Below are 17,166 nucleotides of genomic sequence, written 5' to 3'. Positions count from 1 at the left end.
GTCCAACTGAACCATAACAACCTACAGTTATCATCACACCAGTTCAAACCAGTCCAACTGAACCATAACAACCCTACAGTTATCATCACACCAGTTCAAACCAGTCCAACTGAACCATAACAACCTACAGTTATCATCACACCAGTTCAAACCAGTCCAACTGAACCATAACAACCTACAGTTATCATCACACCAGTTCAAACCAGTCCAACTGAACCATAACAACCTACAGTTATCATCACACCAGTTCAAACCAGTCCAACTGAACCATAACAACCTACAGTTATCATCACACCAGTTCAAACCAGTCCAACTGAACCATAACAACCTACAGTTATCATCACACCAGTTCAAACCAGTCCAACTGAACCATAACAACCTACAGTTATCATCACACCAGTTCAAACCAGTCCAACTGAACCATAACAACCCTACAGTTATCATCACACCAGTTCAAACCAGTCCAACTGAACCATAACAACACTACAGTTATCATCACACCAGTTCAAACCAGTCCAACTGAACCATAACACAACCTACAGTTATCATCACACCAGTTCAAACCAGTCCAACTGAACCATAACAACACTACAGTTATCATCACACCAGTTCAAACCAGTCCAACTGAACCATAACAACAACTACAGTTATCATCACACCAGTTCAAACCAGTCCAACTGAACCATAACAACAACCTACAGTTATCATCACACCAGTTCAAACCAGTCCAACTGAACCATAACAACCTACAGTTATCATCACACCAGTTCAAACCAGTCCAACTGAACCATAACAACAACCTACAGTTATCATCACACCAGTTCAAACCAGTCCAACTGAACCATAACAACCTACAGTTATCATCACACCAGTTCAAACCAGTCCAACTGAACCATAACAACCTACAGTTATCATCACACCAGTTCAAACCAGTCCAACTGAACCATAACAACAACCTACAGTTATCATCACACCAGTTCAAACCAGTCCAACTGTACCATAACAACCTACAGTTATCATCACACCAGTTCAAACCAGTCCAACTGAACCATAACAACCTACAGTTATCATCACACCAGTTCAAACCAGTCCAACTGAACCATAACAACAACCTACAGTTATCATCACACCAGTTCAAACCAGTCCAACTGAACCATAACAACCTACAGTTATCATCACACCAGTTCAAACCAGTCCAACTGAACCATAACAACCCTACAGTTATCATCACACCAGTTCAAACCAGTCCAACTGAACCATAACAACCTACAGTTATCATCACACCAGTTCAAACCAGTCCAACTGAACCATAACAACACTACAGTTATCATCACACCAGTTCAAACCAGTCCAACTGGAACCACAACAACCTACAGTTATCATCACACCAGTTCAAACCAGTCCAACTGAACCATAACAACCTACAGTTATCATCACACCAGTTCAAACCAGTCCAACTGAACCATAACAACACCTACAGTTATCATCACACCAGTTCAAACCAGTCCAACTGAACCATAACAACCTACAGTTATCATCACACCAGTTCAAACCAGTCCAACTGAACCATAACAACAACCTACAGTTATCATCACACCAGTTCAAACCAGTCCAACTGAACCATAACAACCTACAGTTATCATCACACCAGTTCAAACCAGTCCAACTGAACCATAACAACCCTACAGTTATCATCACACCAGTTCAAACCAGTCCAACTGAACCATAACAACAACCTACAGTTATCATCACACCAGTTCAAACCAGTCCAACTGAACCATAACAACCTACAGTTATCATCACACCAGTTCAAACCAGTCCAACTGAACCATAACAACAACCTACAGTTATCATCACACCAGTTCAAACCAGTCCAACTGAACCATAACAACAACCTACAGTTATCATCACACCAGTTCAAACCAGTCCAACTGAACCATAACAACCCTACAGTTATCATCACACCAGTTCAAACCAGTCCAACTGAACCATAACAACACCTACAGTTATCATCACACCAGTTCAAACCAGTCCAACTGAACCATAACAACCTACAGTTATCATCACACCAGTTCAAACCAGTCCAACTGAACCATAACAACAACCTACAGTTATCATCACACCAGTTCAAACCAGTCCAACTGAACCACAACAACCTACAGTTATCATCACACCAGTTCAAACCAGTCCAACTGAACCATAACAACAACTACAGTTATCATCACACCAGTTCAAACCAGTCCAACTGAACCATAACAACAACCTACAGTTATCATCACACCAGTTCAAACCAGTCCAACTGAACCATAACAACCTACAGTTATCATCACACCAGTTCAAACCAGTCCAACTGAACCATAACAACAACCTACAGTTATCATCACACCAGTTCAAACCAGTCCAACTGAACCATAACAACAACTACAGTTATCATCACACCAGTTCAAACCAGTCCAACTGAACCATAACAACCTACAGTTATCATCACACCAGTTCAAACCAGTCCAACTGAACCATAACAACAACCTACAGTTATCATCACACCAGTTCAAACCAGTCCAACTGAACCATAACAACAACCTACAGTTATCATCACACCAGTTCAAACCAGTCCAACTGAACCATAACAACCTACAGTTATCATCACACCAGTTCAAACCAGTCCAACTGAACCATAACAACCTACAGTTATCATCACACCAGTTCAAACCAGTCCAACTGAACCATAACAACCTACAGTTATCATCACACCAGTTCAAACCAGTCCAACTGAACCATAACAACCTACAGTTATCATCACACCAGTTCAAACCAGTCCAACTGAACCATAACAACCTACAGTTATCATCACACCAGTTCAAACCAGTCCAACTGAACCATAACAACCTACAGTTATCATCACACCAGTTCAAACCAGTCCAACTGAACCATAACAACAACCTACAGTTATCATCACACCAGTTCAAACCAGTCCAACTGAACCATAACAACCTACAGTTATCATCACACCAGTTCAAACCAGTCCAACTGAACCATAACAACAACCTACAGTTATCATCACACCAGTTCAAACCAGTCCAACTGAACCATAACAACCCTACAGTTATCATCACACCAGTTCAAACCAGTCCAACTGAACCATAACAACAACCTACAGTTATCATCACACCAGTTCAAACCAGTCCAACTGAACCATAACAACCTACAGTTATCATCACACCAGTTCAAACCAGTCCAACTGAACCATAACAACAACCTACAGTTATCATCACACCAGTTCAAACCAGTCCAACTGAACCATAACAACCTACAGTTATCATCACACCAGTTCAAACCAGTCCAACTGAACCATAACAACACCTACAGTTATCATCACACCAGTTCAAACCAGTCCAACTGAACCATAACAACAACCTACAGTTATCATCACACCAGTTCAAACCAGTCCAACTGAACCATAACAACCTACAGTTATCATCACACCAGTTCAAACCAGTCCAACTGAACCATAACAACCCTACAGTTATCATCACACCAGTTCAAACCAGTCCAACTGAACCATAACAACCTACAGTTATCATCACACCAGTTCAAACCAGTCCAACTGAACCATAACAACCTACAGTTATCATCACACCAGTTCAAACCAGTCCAACTGAACCATAACAACCTACAGTTATCATCACACCAGTTCAAACCAGTCCAACTGAACCATAACAACCTACAGTTATCATCACACCAGTTCAAACCAGTCCAACTGAACCATAACAACAACCTACAGTTATCATCACACCAGTTCAAACCAGTCCAACTGAACCATAACAACCTACAGTTATCATCACACCAGTTCAAACCAGTCCAACTGAACCATAACAACACTACAGTTATCATCACACCAGTTCAAACCAGTCCAACTGAACCATAACAACAACCTACAGTTATCATCACACCAGTTCAAACCAGTCCAACTGAACCATAACAACCTACAGTTATCATCACACCAGTTCAAACCAGTCCAACTGAACCATAACAACAACCTACAGTTATCATCACACCAGTTCAAACCAGTCCAACTGAACCATAACAACCTACAGTTATCATCACACCAGTTCAAACCAGTCCAACTGAACCATAACAACCTACAGTTATCATCACACCAGTTCAAACCAGTCCAACTGAACCATAACAACCTACAGTTATCATCACACCAGTTCAAACCAGTCCAACTGAACCATAACAACCTACAGTTATCATCACACCAGTTCAAACCAGTCCAACTGAACCATAACAACACCTACAGTTATCATCACACCAGTTCAAACCAGTCCAACTGAACCATAACAACCTACAGTTATCATCACACCAGTTCAAACCAGTCCAACTGAACCATAACAACCTACAGTTATCATCACACCAGTTCAAACCAGTCCAACTGAACCATAACAACACCTACAGTTATCATCACACCAGTTCAAACCAGTCCAACTGAACCATAACAACCTACAGTTATCATCACACCAGTTCAAACCAGTCCAACTGAACCATAACAACAACCTACAGTTATCATCACACCAGTTCAAACCAGTCCAACTGAACCATAACAACACCTACAGTTATCATCACACCAGTTCAAACCAGTCCAACTGAACCATAACAACAACCTACAGTTATCATCACACCAGTTCAAACCAGTCCAACTGAACCATAACAACCTACAGTTATCATCACACCAGTTCAAACCAGTCCAACTGAACCATAACAACCTACAGTTATCATCACACCAGTTCAAACCAGTCCAACTGAACCATAACAACACTACAGTTATCATCACACCAGTTCAAACCAGTCCAACTGTACCATAACAACAACCTACAGTTATCATCACACCAGTTCAAACCAGTCCAACTGAACCATAACAACACTACAGTTATCATCACACCAGTTCAAACCAGTCCAACTGAACCATAACAACCTACAGTTATCATCACACCAGTTCAAACCAGTCCAACTGAACCATAACAACCTACAGTTATCATCACACCAGTTCAAACCAGTCCAACTGAACCATAACAACCCTACAGTTATCATCACACCAGTTCAAACCAGTCCAACTGTACCATAACAACCTACAGTTATCATCACACCAGTTCAAACCAGTCCAACTGTACCATAACAACCCTACAGTTATCATCACACCAGTTCAAACCAGTCCAACTGAACCATAACAACACCTACAGTTATCATCACACCAGTTCAAACCAGTCCAACTGAACCATAACAACCTACAGTTATCATCACACCAGTTCAAACCAGTCCAACTGAACCATAACAACAACCTACAGTTATCATCACACCAGTTCAAACCAGTCCAACTGAACCATAACTACCTACAGTTATCATCACACCAGTTCAAACCAGTCCAACTGAACCATAACAACAACCTACAGTTATCATCACACCAGTTCAAACCAGTCCAACTGAACCATAACAACCCTACAGTTATCATCACACCAGTTCAAACCAGTCCAACTGAACCATAACAACAACCTACAGTTATCATCACACCAGTTCAAACCAGTCCAACTGAACCATAACAACAACCTACAGTTATCATCACACCAGTTCAAACCAGTCCAACTGAACCATAACAACCTACAGTTATCATCACACCAGTTCAAACCAGTCCAACTGAACCATAACAACAACCTACAGTTATCATCACACCAGTTCAAACCAGTCCAACTGAACCATAACAACCTACAGTTATCATCACACCAGTTCAAACCAGTCCAACTGAACCATAACAACCTACAGTTATCATCACACCAGTTCAAACCAGTCCAACTGAACCATAACAACAACCTACAGTTATCATCACACCAGTTCAAACCAGTCCAACTGTACCATAACAACCTACAGTTATCATCACACCAGTTCAAACCAGTCCAACTGAACCATAACAACCTACAGTTATCATCACACCAGTTCAAACCAGTCCAACTGTACCATAACAACCTACAGTTATCATCACACCAGTTCAAACCAGTCCAACTGAACCATAACAACCTACAGTTATCATCACACCAGTTCAAACCAGTCCAATTGAACCATAACAACCTACAGTTATCATCACACCAGTTCAAACCAGTCCAACTGAACCATAACAACCTACAGTTATCATCACACCAGTTCAAACCAGTCCAACTGTACCATAACAACCTACAGTTATCATCACACCAGTTCAAACCAGTCCAACTGAACCATAACAACCTACAGTTATCATCACACCAGTTCAAACCAGTCCAACTGAACCATAACAACCTACAGTTATCATCACACCAGTTCAAACCAGTCCAACTGTACCATAACAACCTACAGTTATCATCACACCAGTTCAAACCAGTCCAACTGAACCATAACAACCTACAGTTATCATCACACCAGTTCAAACCAGTCCAACTGAACCATAACAACAACCTACAGTTATCATCACACCAGTTCAAACCAGTCCAACTGAACCATAACAACAACCTACAGTTATCATCACACCAGTTCAAACCAGTCCAACTGAACCATAACAACCTACAGTTATCATCACACCAGTTCAAACCAGTCAAACTGAACCATAACAACCTACAGTTATCATCACACCAGTTCAAACCAGTCCAACTGTACCATAACAACCTACAGTTATCATCACACCAGCTCAAACCAGTCCAACTGTACCATAACAACCTACAGTTATCATCACACCAGTTCAAACCAGTCCAACTGTACCATAACAACCTACAGTTATCATCACACCAGTTCAAACCAGTCCAACTGAACCATAACAACAACCTACAGTTATCATCACACCAGTTCAAACCAGTCCAACTGTACCATAACAACCTACAGTTATCATCACACCAGTTCAAACCAGTCCAACTGAACCATAACAACCTACAGTTATCATCACACCAGTTCAAACCAGTCCAACTGAACCATAACAACAACCTACAGTTATCATCACACCAGTTCAAACCAGTCCAACTGTACCATAACAACCTACAGTTATCATCACACCAGTTCAAACCAGTCCAACTGTACCATAACAACAACCTACAGTTATCATCACACCAGTTCAAACCAGTCCAACTGAACCATAACAACAACCTACAGTTATCATCACACCAGGTCAAACCAGTCCAACTGAACCATAACAACCTACAGTTATCATCACACCAGTTCAAACCAGTCCAACTGAACCATAACAACAACCTACAGTTATCATCACACCAGTTCAAACCAGTCCAACTGTACCATAACAACCTACAGTTATCATCACACCAGTTCAAACCAGTCCAACTGAACCATAACAACAACCTACAGTTATCATCACACCAGTTCAAACCAGTCCAACTGAACCATAACAACCTACAGTTATCATCACACCAGTTCAAACCAGTCCAACTGTACCATAACAACCCTACAGTTATCATCACACCAGTTCAAACCAGTCCAACTGAACCATAACAACCTACAGTTATCATCACACCAGTTCAAACCAGTCCAACTGAACCATAACAACAACCTACAGTTATCATCACACCAGTTCAAACCAGTCCAACTGAACCATAACAACCTACAGTTATCATCACACCAGTTCAAACCAGTCCATCTGAACCATAACAACCTAGAGTTATCATCACACCAGGTCAAACCAGTCCAACTGAACCATAACAACAACCTACAGTTATCATCACACCAGTTCAAACCAGTCCAACTGAACCATAACAACAACCTACAGTTATCATCACACCAGTTCAAACCAGTCCAACTGAACCATAACAACCTACAGTTATCATCACACCAGTTCAAACCAGTCCAACTGAACCATAACAACCTACAGTTATCATCACACCAGTTCAAACCAGTCCAACTGTACCATAACAACCTACAGTTATCATCACACCAGTTCAAACCAGTCCAACTGAACCATAACAACCTACAGTTATCATCACACCAGCTCAAACCAGTCCAACTGAACCATAACAACCTACAGTTATCATCACACCAGTTCAAACCAGTCCAACTGAACCATAACAACAACCTACAGTTATCATCACACCAGTTCAAACCAGTCCAACTGAACCATAACAACCTACAGTTATCATCACACCAGTTCAAACCAGTCCATCTAAACCATAACAACCTAGAGTTATCATCACACCAGGTCAAACCAGTCCAACTGAACCATAACAACAACCTACAGTTATCATCACACCAGTTCAAACCAGTCCAACTGAACCATAACAACAACCTACAGTTATCATCACACCAGTTCAAACCAGTCTAACTGAACCATAACAACCTACAGTTATCATCACACCAGTTCAAACCAGTCCAACTGAACCATAACAACCTACAGTTATCATCACACCAGTTCAAACCAGTCCAACTGAACCATAACAACCTACAGTTATCATCACACCAGTTCAAACCAGTCCAACTGAACCATAACAACAACCTACAGTTATCATCACACCAGTTCAAACCAGTCCAACTGTACCATAACAACCTACAGTAATCACATGCATATGCTCATGCGGAAGGACGAGAGAGACAAGTGTGTGTGTGTGTGTGTGTGTGTGTGTGTGTGTGTGTGTGTGTGTAACCTTTCCAGCAGAATGAGATATCAGTGCTTCTCTAGGAGTCCATCAGTCATTTGGTTGGGGTGCATTAGGTGTGTATTATGGGTTTAGGAGGGGTGTAGCAGGGTTGTGGGAGGTCTGTCTGTGTCAGGAGGAATGTGCAACAGCTGGATAGTGAAGGCGGACAGGGACGGGGTAACTGGGCATCGGGGGCACCCAGGACTGAGCCAGGCTGTGGGAACCATGGAGCGGGGCAATTACTGCAAGTTTTTCTCAGATGAGGCTATGGGCTGGCCGTTTGGCCCCTGGGGGCCGAGAGCTTAAAAACTCTATTGAATCAGATACGCTCCTGCTGAACCTCTCCACTATCAGCTGTTCTCCATCGTTTTGTTCTTCCCTCGCTCTGTCTCGGTCGGTCGGTCGGTCGGTCTCTCTCTCTCTCTCTCTCTCTCTCTCTCTCTCTCTCTCTCTCACTCACTCACACAGCTGTAAAATAGTGAATGACCTCAAAGGTATGGCCAGTTATGTAATATATTTTTACAAGAGCTGTGAGTAGATGATGGAGTTCACCAACCTATTCACATTTGAAATGGTAGTGGTGGCCATATGAACCTAGTGAATAGGCCTCCCTCCCTCCCTCTCTGTCTCTGTCTCTGTCTCTCTCTCTCTCTCTCTCTCTCTCTCTCTCTCTCTCTCTCTCTCTCTCTCTCTCCCTTCAGTCCCTTTTCAGCCCAGGGGGAGTATTAGGGTTGTATGAGTCAAACCTTCCTCAAGAAAGCTCTTCTCACAATACCGCCAACTTATTGATAGTTAATTAACTGTAACACACTTTCTGACTGGAGTAGTGTTCCGTAGACAATGAGGAGTAATCACAACATTATTCTTGGAGCTGTGGACTCTTTTTATTTTATTTTGGGAACATTGATTGAACTACTTCATTTGAATATCAACCAGTCAGCAGAGACTGTTTAGTGTTCCCTATCAAACAACCCAGAGATTTTCCTTCTAGGGGGGGAGTGTGTGTGTGGTGTGTGTGTGTGTGGTGTGGTGTGTCTTCTGTCTGTGTGTGTGTGTCAGTGTGCATGTTCTCTTCATTGAGGACTGTATGTCTGAGGGGACCCACTCATCAACCTAGCAACAGGAGCGAGGGGCCAGAATGTGAGGGAGAAATTCATATTTACCAATGAAGCCCCTCTCCAGCACTGTAACCCCGCCTCCTCATGTGGATTTCCCTGTGTGTGTGTGTGTGTGTGTGTGTGTGTGATGATTCTGCAGTGGGCCGGTGCATGGAGTGAAATAGTGAGCTGTGCTAGAGGGAGGGTCAGTGTGTGTGTGCATGCTAACAGTGTGCCTTATGGACAGAGGGGGCTTGAGTGACTGTTGACTAGCCGGCTAGTAGGTGGAGGAACAGTAAGAACACAGACAGAACTCAGTGCTTGTTGGATCCAGTGTTTGTTGTGGAATCTATACTCTCAGACCAGGAGGTTCTGGGTGACGGTTGGTTGAAGGAGCGGGATGTCTAAGATGACGTTGTGGTTGGGACTTCTCCTGGCTCTCAGCGCAGGTCGTCTGGATGCTTGGTTCTGGAACAAGGACCCTGATCCTACTACCCAAGCTCCAACGAAGGCTCCGTCGCTGGGCAAGGAAGGAGGACAGCCCAAGAGAGGTGAGGAGAACCTGGCAGGGGTTGGGGAAGAAATCATCAACGTGGCTGATGGGATCCGTAAGTTTGTGCAGACGTGGGACGTGACCCCAACCACTTGGACTGACGGAGGAGTGGCGAGCCCTACCACACAGACGGTTAATAAGGAGGAGTCTGGGTCTGGGGAAGGATCTGGGTCTGGGTCTAAGGAAGGATCTGGGTCTGGGGAAGGATCTGGGTCTGGGTCTAAGGAAGGATCTGGGTCTGAGACGGGTTCAGGATCCGGGTCTGGTTCAGCATCTGGTGTAGGGTCTGGGTTTGGATCGGGGGCTGAGTCTGGTGTAGGTTCAGGGACCGGCTCAGGTTCGGGGTCAGGGCTTGGAGAAAGGGAAAGCTTGGTTCTCCCCACTAACCTAACAGGGATGGTGGAGGATGACCTCACAGGGGTTGAGGGGGTGAAACAGGGCGAACCAAAGACCAACCTCTCTGACATCACCTCTCATGACCATAATGGAACCTGCCACCTCGTGCCCTCTGATTGGCCGATCTGCATATCAAGGGGGTCGAAGCATTTCTCGCTGCCCAACTTCCTGAACCACACCTCTGTGGAGGAGGTTGGCATGGCCCTGAGAGAGTGGGCGTGGCTGGCCAAGGCGGGGTGCCACCATGGAGCTGAATGGTTCCTCTGCCTCCTCCTGGTGCCCAGGTGCCCGCTGCCTGGCCAGGTGCTCGCCAAGGTTCCCCTTCTGCCCTGCTGCAGCTTCTGCCAAGTCCTGCAAGACAGCTGCTGGCCAGCCCTGGATGACGGGCGACTTCCTGTAGAGTGTAATTTGCTGCCCGACAGGGATCAGGAGGCGGGGTTGCGGTGTCCGCCATGCGTGTCAGTTAGTAATCGGAAAGGTAAAACCGCGGGTTAGAATGTATCCTGTTTGGAGATACATTTTGAATCCGGTTGTCTGGTCATGACAGCTGTGTGTGTGTGTGTGTGTGTGTGTGTGTGTGTGCGTGTGTGTGTGTGTGTGTGTGTGTGTGTGTGTGTGTGTGTGCATGCGCACGTGTGTTTAACACACCTTTGTGAAGCAGCATAGAGACGTGTTATCCTCACATTTGAGCGACTTCAAAATGCTTGGCGGCGGTGTGGACTTTCAGTCAGGGACTGCTGATGATTGTACCTTGTTTTGGGGTCAATCATACTCCACTGCACGTGCTCAGAAGTGTGACATGAACACAAGCATGACTGACCGCCACTGTAGACCACCAACCTGGGAGAATTTGCATGTTGTGTATGAATGTTAACGTTAATAATAATGTTTTGTCTGCATAGAGTGGAGACAACCCATGAAATATACATGAAGCATAGGACAAAATCATGCTACAGCATGTCGTTTTCCGACAGTGGAAAATTATTTTCCTGCATTCTTCCCAATGCAGCGTTTATGAGTGTTCAGATATGCTCGTATTGTAGGGTGGACGTGTGATTCATGTGATGCAGTAAAGAAGCATATGGAGAAGTGGAAAATGCACAATGTTTAGAATCTGTTCTCCAGGGTTCGGCCCCACAAAGGGACAGGAAGACTTCTATAAGAGCTACCTCGGCTTTAGCTTGGCAGGCTATGGCAGCTCAATCATTCCCTGCTGAGTATGCACGGGAGAATTGATTGTCTGAGTTCAGAGTCACAGCACATAAAACGCATCAAGCCATATTTATCACACAGCTGTTTCCCCATGGGGATTTGTAAGTGCTCAGGTTTCTTAGCATGTTATTGAAAATGTTTTTTATTGTCCGTGTTAACTTTACTTTTACCAAGTAGGGTAGGAGTTTAGATAAAGTTGAAAAGTTATCATAAACCATAGTCCTATTGTTACGCTCGTCGATGGAAGGATTGGACCAAGGTGCAGCGTGGTATGCGTACATCTTAAATTTATTAAATGAACACCGAAACAAAAACAAATACAAACGAAAACGTAACGTTCAGTAGGGCATACAGCACAGTACCAAAAACAAGATCCCACAAACTAAGGTGGGAAAAAAGGCTGCCTAAGTATGATCCCCAATCAGAGACAACGACAGACAGCTGCCTCTGATTGGGAACCATACCCGGCCAACAAAGAAATAGAAAATTAGAATGCTCACCCAAATCACACCCTGACCTAACCAAATAGAGAAATGAAAAGGCTCTCTAAGGTCAGGGCGTGACAGTACCCCCCCCCCCAAAGGTGCGGACTCCGGCCGCAAAACCTGACTCTATAGGGGAGGGTCCGGGTGGGCATCTAGCCTCGGTGGCGGCTCCGGTGCGGGACGTAGACCCAGCTCCGCTCGCGGATCCGCCATCGCCATCTTCGGAGGAACCGGACCGTGTATCGTCGCCGGAAAGCCCGGACCGTGGGTCGTTGCCAGAAACTCCGGACTGTCGCCGGAGGCTCCGGACTGCCGACCGTCGCCCTGACCGTCGCTGGAGGTTCCGGACCGCCGACCGTCGCCGGAGGCTCCGGACCGCGGACCATCTCCGGAGGTTCCGGACCGCGGACCGTCTCCGGAGGTTCCAGACTGTAAGCCGTCTCAGGAGCTTCCGGACTGTAAGCCGTCTCAGGAGGTTCTGGACTGTAATCCGTCTCAGGAGGTTCCGGACTGTAAGCCGTCTCAGGAGGTTCCTGACTGGGAACTGTTGCCGGAAGCTCTGGACTGGGAACTGTCGCCGGAAGCTCTGGACTGTGAAGGCGCACTGGAGGCCTGGTGTGTGGAGCCGGGACAGGTGGCACCAGACTGGTGACACGCACTTCAGGAAGAGTGCGAGGAGCAGGCACAGGACGTACTGGGCTGTGGAGGCACACTGGAGACCTGGCGCGTAGAACTGGTGCAGGATATACTGGACCATGGAGGCGCACTGGAGGTCTGGAGCGTATAGCTGGCACAACCCATCCTGGCTGGATACTCACTTTAACCCGGCAAGTGCGGGGCGCTGGCACAGGATGCACTGGGCTGTGAAGGCGCACTGGCGACACAGTGCGTAGAGCTGGCGCAGGATATCCTGGACCGAGGAGGCGTACTGGAGACCAGGAGCGCTGAGCCGGCACAACCCGTTCTGGCTGGATGCTCACTTTCGCATGGCAAGTGCGAGGAGCTGGCACAGAACGCACCGGGCTGTGGATGCGCACTGGAGACACATTGCCTATCTCCGCAAAACATGGTGTCTGACTGGTCACACGCTCCTTAAAGCGAGTGCAGGGAGTTGGCTCTGGTCTGAAACCTGGCTCCGCCAACCACCCCGTGTGCCCCCCCCAAAAAAAAAATGTTTGGGGCTGCCTCTCGGGCTTCCGTCGTGGTCGTGAACTTCGGAGTCGCCGTTGATCCTCCCTCGCTGCCTCCGTCTGCTCCCATGGAAGGCGATCCATTCCTGCCTGGATCTCCTCCCACGTCCAGGATCCCTTTCCGTCCAAGATATCCTCCCATGTCCAGGATGTCTGCTCCTCCTGGCCACACTGCTTGGTCCGTTTGTGGTGGGATCTTCTGTTACGCTCGTCGATGGAAGGATTGGACCAAGGTGCAGCGTGGTATGCGTACATCTTAAATTTATTAAATGAACACCGAAACAAAAACAAACGAAAACGTAACGTTCAGTAGGGCATACAGCACAGTACCAAAAACAAGATCCCACAAACTAAGGTGGGAAAAAAGGCTGCCTAAGTATGATCCCCAATCAGAGACAACGATAGACAGCTGCCTCTGATTGGGAACCATACCTGGCCAACAAAGAAATAAAAAAACTAGAATGCCCACACAAATCACACCCTGACCTAACCAAATAGAGAAATGAAAAGGCTCTCTAAGGTCAGGGCGTGAAACCTATAAAATAGGGGTTAGGCTGTAAAGCCACTATTTTTGGAAGGCTCATTTGAAAGAAATGCATAGCAGTGTAGTAGTATACATATATGTCACTGTTTTCCTTTAGTTGTAATACATGACAGAATAGGTCAATATGAGACATGACTGTTTCCTAATATTGTTTGTTTCCATAGTTTGCACTCGTCGTGTTTTTGCACGACAAGATAAATTACTTCAGCACATGTTCATTTGTGATTTACTTGGTGCTTCTGTTTGCCAAGCAAAGCTATGGAACAGCATCGTGCTTGTCAGCATGTCGTTCTCTTCTGGGGTGCATTCCTAGACTTGTACATACACACTGAATCAAACACACACACACACACACTCACAGTGCACTCTTTCCTTTGTTTACTTGAGTTCACTTGTCATTTGAGATGGGAGTTTAAATGGAAAGTCCCTGTTTTGTTGTGGAGTTGACGTTAGTCTGTTTTATGGGGACTGTCCCTTAGGCCTCTCTACCACTGTTGTGCCTTTTTATTTTCCAATATCCTGTTTTACTGAGTTCACTAAGTTTGTCCTATTAGCATGAAAGGTGGAGATGGATGAAGGGATGCATGGGTTGATGGGTAGGCTGATGATGGACCTATAGGTAGAAGGATGGAAACAAACAATTACAAACAGCCATCTTAAGATTTGACTCAACTATCTGGCTGAAGAGGGTCAACCATCTTGTCTCTGTCAATCTACAAAGCATTTTCACGCCACTATCTGTACCAATGGAATTCGGCTTGGTGGGCGACAATCAATCCGACCCTTATCGAGATTCGCCAGCTTCCTTTCATTGCCATCTTTATATTACACAGCCTCCATGCTGCATTCTAGTATTTCTGGGACTCAATCAATGTCTGAAATCAGTGAGCATGAGGATTGGAATGTAGAATGTTTCTAGGAGGAGTGGATGATGCCTTCTCAGCAGAGCAAACCACTGCAGTCTGAACAATGGATTCATCTCATCCACACTGGTGCTGTTATGGACAGTATGGGGTGCGTGGCTGGGGGTGGTAGATTCATGGAAAATGATCTGCTCTGGGGAAGAGTGTGGCCATTGTGCTCTCTGGTTTGGGAGAAAGGGTGAGGGTGTCTGCGTGCCCCCTTCCAACAAGGAGCTGTCTGATTCGGACCAGACCGGGGCACTGAATCTCCACGAGGGGTCATGGGTCGCACCCACATTTTTACACAGTATGTCAGTGACAGTTGGATGTAAAGGGTCGAAATGAGTCAATGAAACGTCCAGTCATCCATGTGAAGAAGAGTAAAGAGCAAAACAAAGAGAAAGAGAGAGTCGTTTGTGTCGGGGATTTACCAGTTCATTACATGTGAAGGTTCACGTTGGTTCACTGGGAAACAAGTGGGTGGTATAGCGTTCTTGTTGCCCGCGTTGATGTTATCATGCAGTGGATCATGTTTCGTCATAAACAAGTCTTGATTTCTGTCATATCTGTTATGTAAATGGATATTATAGGTATGTAGGTAGACAAACCATTGCTCTACAGTATACCAACTCAGATCACTGCAGACAGTTGAATTCCCAGAGGATTCCAAGTATGGGTAAAAAAAATTGAAAGATGGGCCCTTGCCAGAGAAAACCTAGCAGCTGTGGCGCCAAATGTTATGTTATGTATGACCAATCCAACCATTAGCTTGAATAGCAGAATGGGGCTTTTCTGACTTTCAGCCAATTTAGCCAATGTACAAGGTTGGATTTAGTGATGTCATCTTTGTGGAGTGCTCTGCTTTCTTGTTTCCTGTTCCATCGTCAGACATCTTTAACTGACCATAGCTGGGGTTTGGCCAAATACGGATTAAGGGCTGACCTGGGAACAGTGGAAATGCCATAGATGTCACAGCTGTGTTGCCTCACTCTGAAGTGTTAACTGATGGGCTTTCAGTTCTGGCACTGCTCCCCATTCTGTAGCTCTCCAGGTCCAGTTGGTCTGGTCCCCTGGGATGTGTCACAGCTGGAGAGGTTGGACCATTTAGACTTTCTAACAGGGGGGTCCTTGGAGAGGATGAAAAGTGGAGTTAGATACTCTATATCTCAAACACCAGCTGACATCTGTCTGTTTCTGGTACAGTAAGATCAGTGTTTCACATTACAGCCTGTTCCAATGGTCTTTGATGGGCTAGTCACCACTTGTAACAAGCATTGCAAGTTAGCACCAACAATGATGATGACTTTTAGCTACTTACATTTATATATTTATTTTTTTTACCCCTTTTTCTCCCCAATTTCGTGGTATCCATTTGGTAGTTACAGTCTTGTCCCATTGCTGCAACTCCCGTACGGACTCGGGAGAGGCGAAGGTCAGGAGCCGTGCGTCCTCTGAAACACAACCCTGCCAAGGGTTGCTTCTTGACACGATGCCTGCTTAACCCGGAAGCCAGCCGCACCGATGTGTCGGAGGAAACACCGTGCACCTGGCGACCGTGTCAGCGTGCATTGTGCCCGGCCCGCCACAGGAGTCGCTAGTGCGCGATGGTACAAGGACATCCCTGCCGGCCAAACCCTCCCCTAACACGGACGACACTGGGCCAATTGTGCACCGCCCCATGGGTCTCCCGGTCTCGGCCGGCTACGACAGAGCCTGGACTCGAACCAGGATCTCTAGTGGCACAGCAAGCCTTAGACCACTGCGCCTCTCGGGAGGCCCCCGGCTACTTACATTATTGTAATTAAAGTACATTCTTATGTCTGTACAGTACTTTTTGGCACTGTCATCTTGGAACCTGGAGTTTTAAATAAACAGTTGTTTGGTGTTCGGCCTCTGGGTCTCTCTGATGCATCATTGAATTAGGAAAATAGTTTTCTGTTGCTCTTTGCACACAGTTAGTAGGCCTTCTCATTTTCCCAAACAATTACTTATTACAGTTTTCAGACGAAGAGAACAGCACCATTTCTTCAGCACGGTCTCGAGGCAATGAAGACTTTTACAACGAGGTAGCGTTCTTTTAACTTTTTTTATTGTTCACTGTGACATACCTAAGTTTATTTAAAACAGAGTGAAACT

General features: G+C 45.5%; 1 protein-coding gene across 4 annotated transcripts in view; it reads left to right on the top strand.

Moving 5' to 3' along the window:
• Positions 1 to 17,166, top strand: part of LOC106574706 (collagen alpha-1(XVIII) chain) — a 118,947-nt gene that overhangs the window by 66,168 nt on the left and 35,613 nt on the right. For 2 of the 4 annotated variants that reach the window (XM_045697864.1, XM_045697863.1), the window contains exon 1: positions 9,932 to 11,175. The exons of 1 other annotated variant lie outside the window; for it this stretch is intronic. In XM_045697864.1, coding sequence (XP_045553820.1) covers positions 10,149 to 11,175 — 1,027 coding nt within the window. In that variant the 5' untranslated portion in view covers positions 9,932 to 10,148. Of the gene's footprint in view, positions 1 to 9,931; positions 11,176 to 17,166 lie in introns of those variants that run through there. One more of the 4 variants, XM_045697865.1, reaches the window with a different exon arrangement.

This window comes from Salmo salar, chromosome ssa16 (genome assembly GCF_905237065.1).
Source record: "Salmo salar chromosome ssa16, Ssal_v3.1, whole genome shotgun sequence".
Lineage (NCBI taxonomy): Eukaryota > Metazoa > Chordata > Actinopteri > Salmoniformes > Salmonidae > Salmo > Salmo salar.
This window is presented reverse-complemented; position numbering and strand designations above follow the sequence as displayed.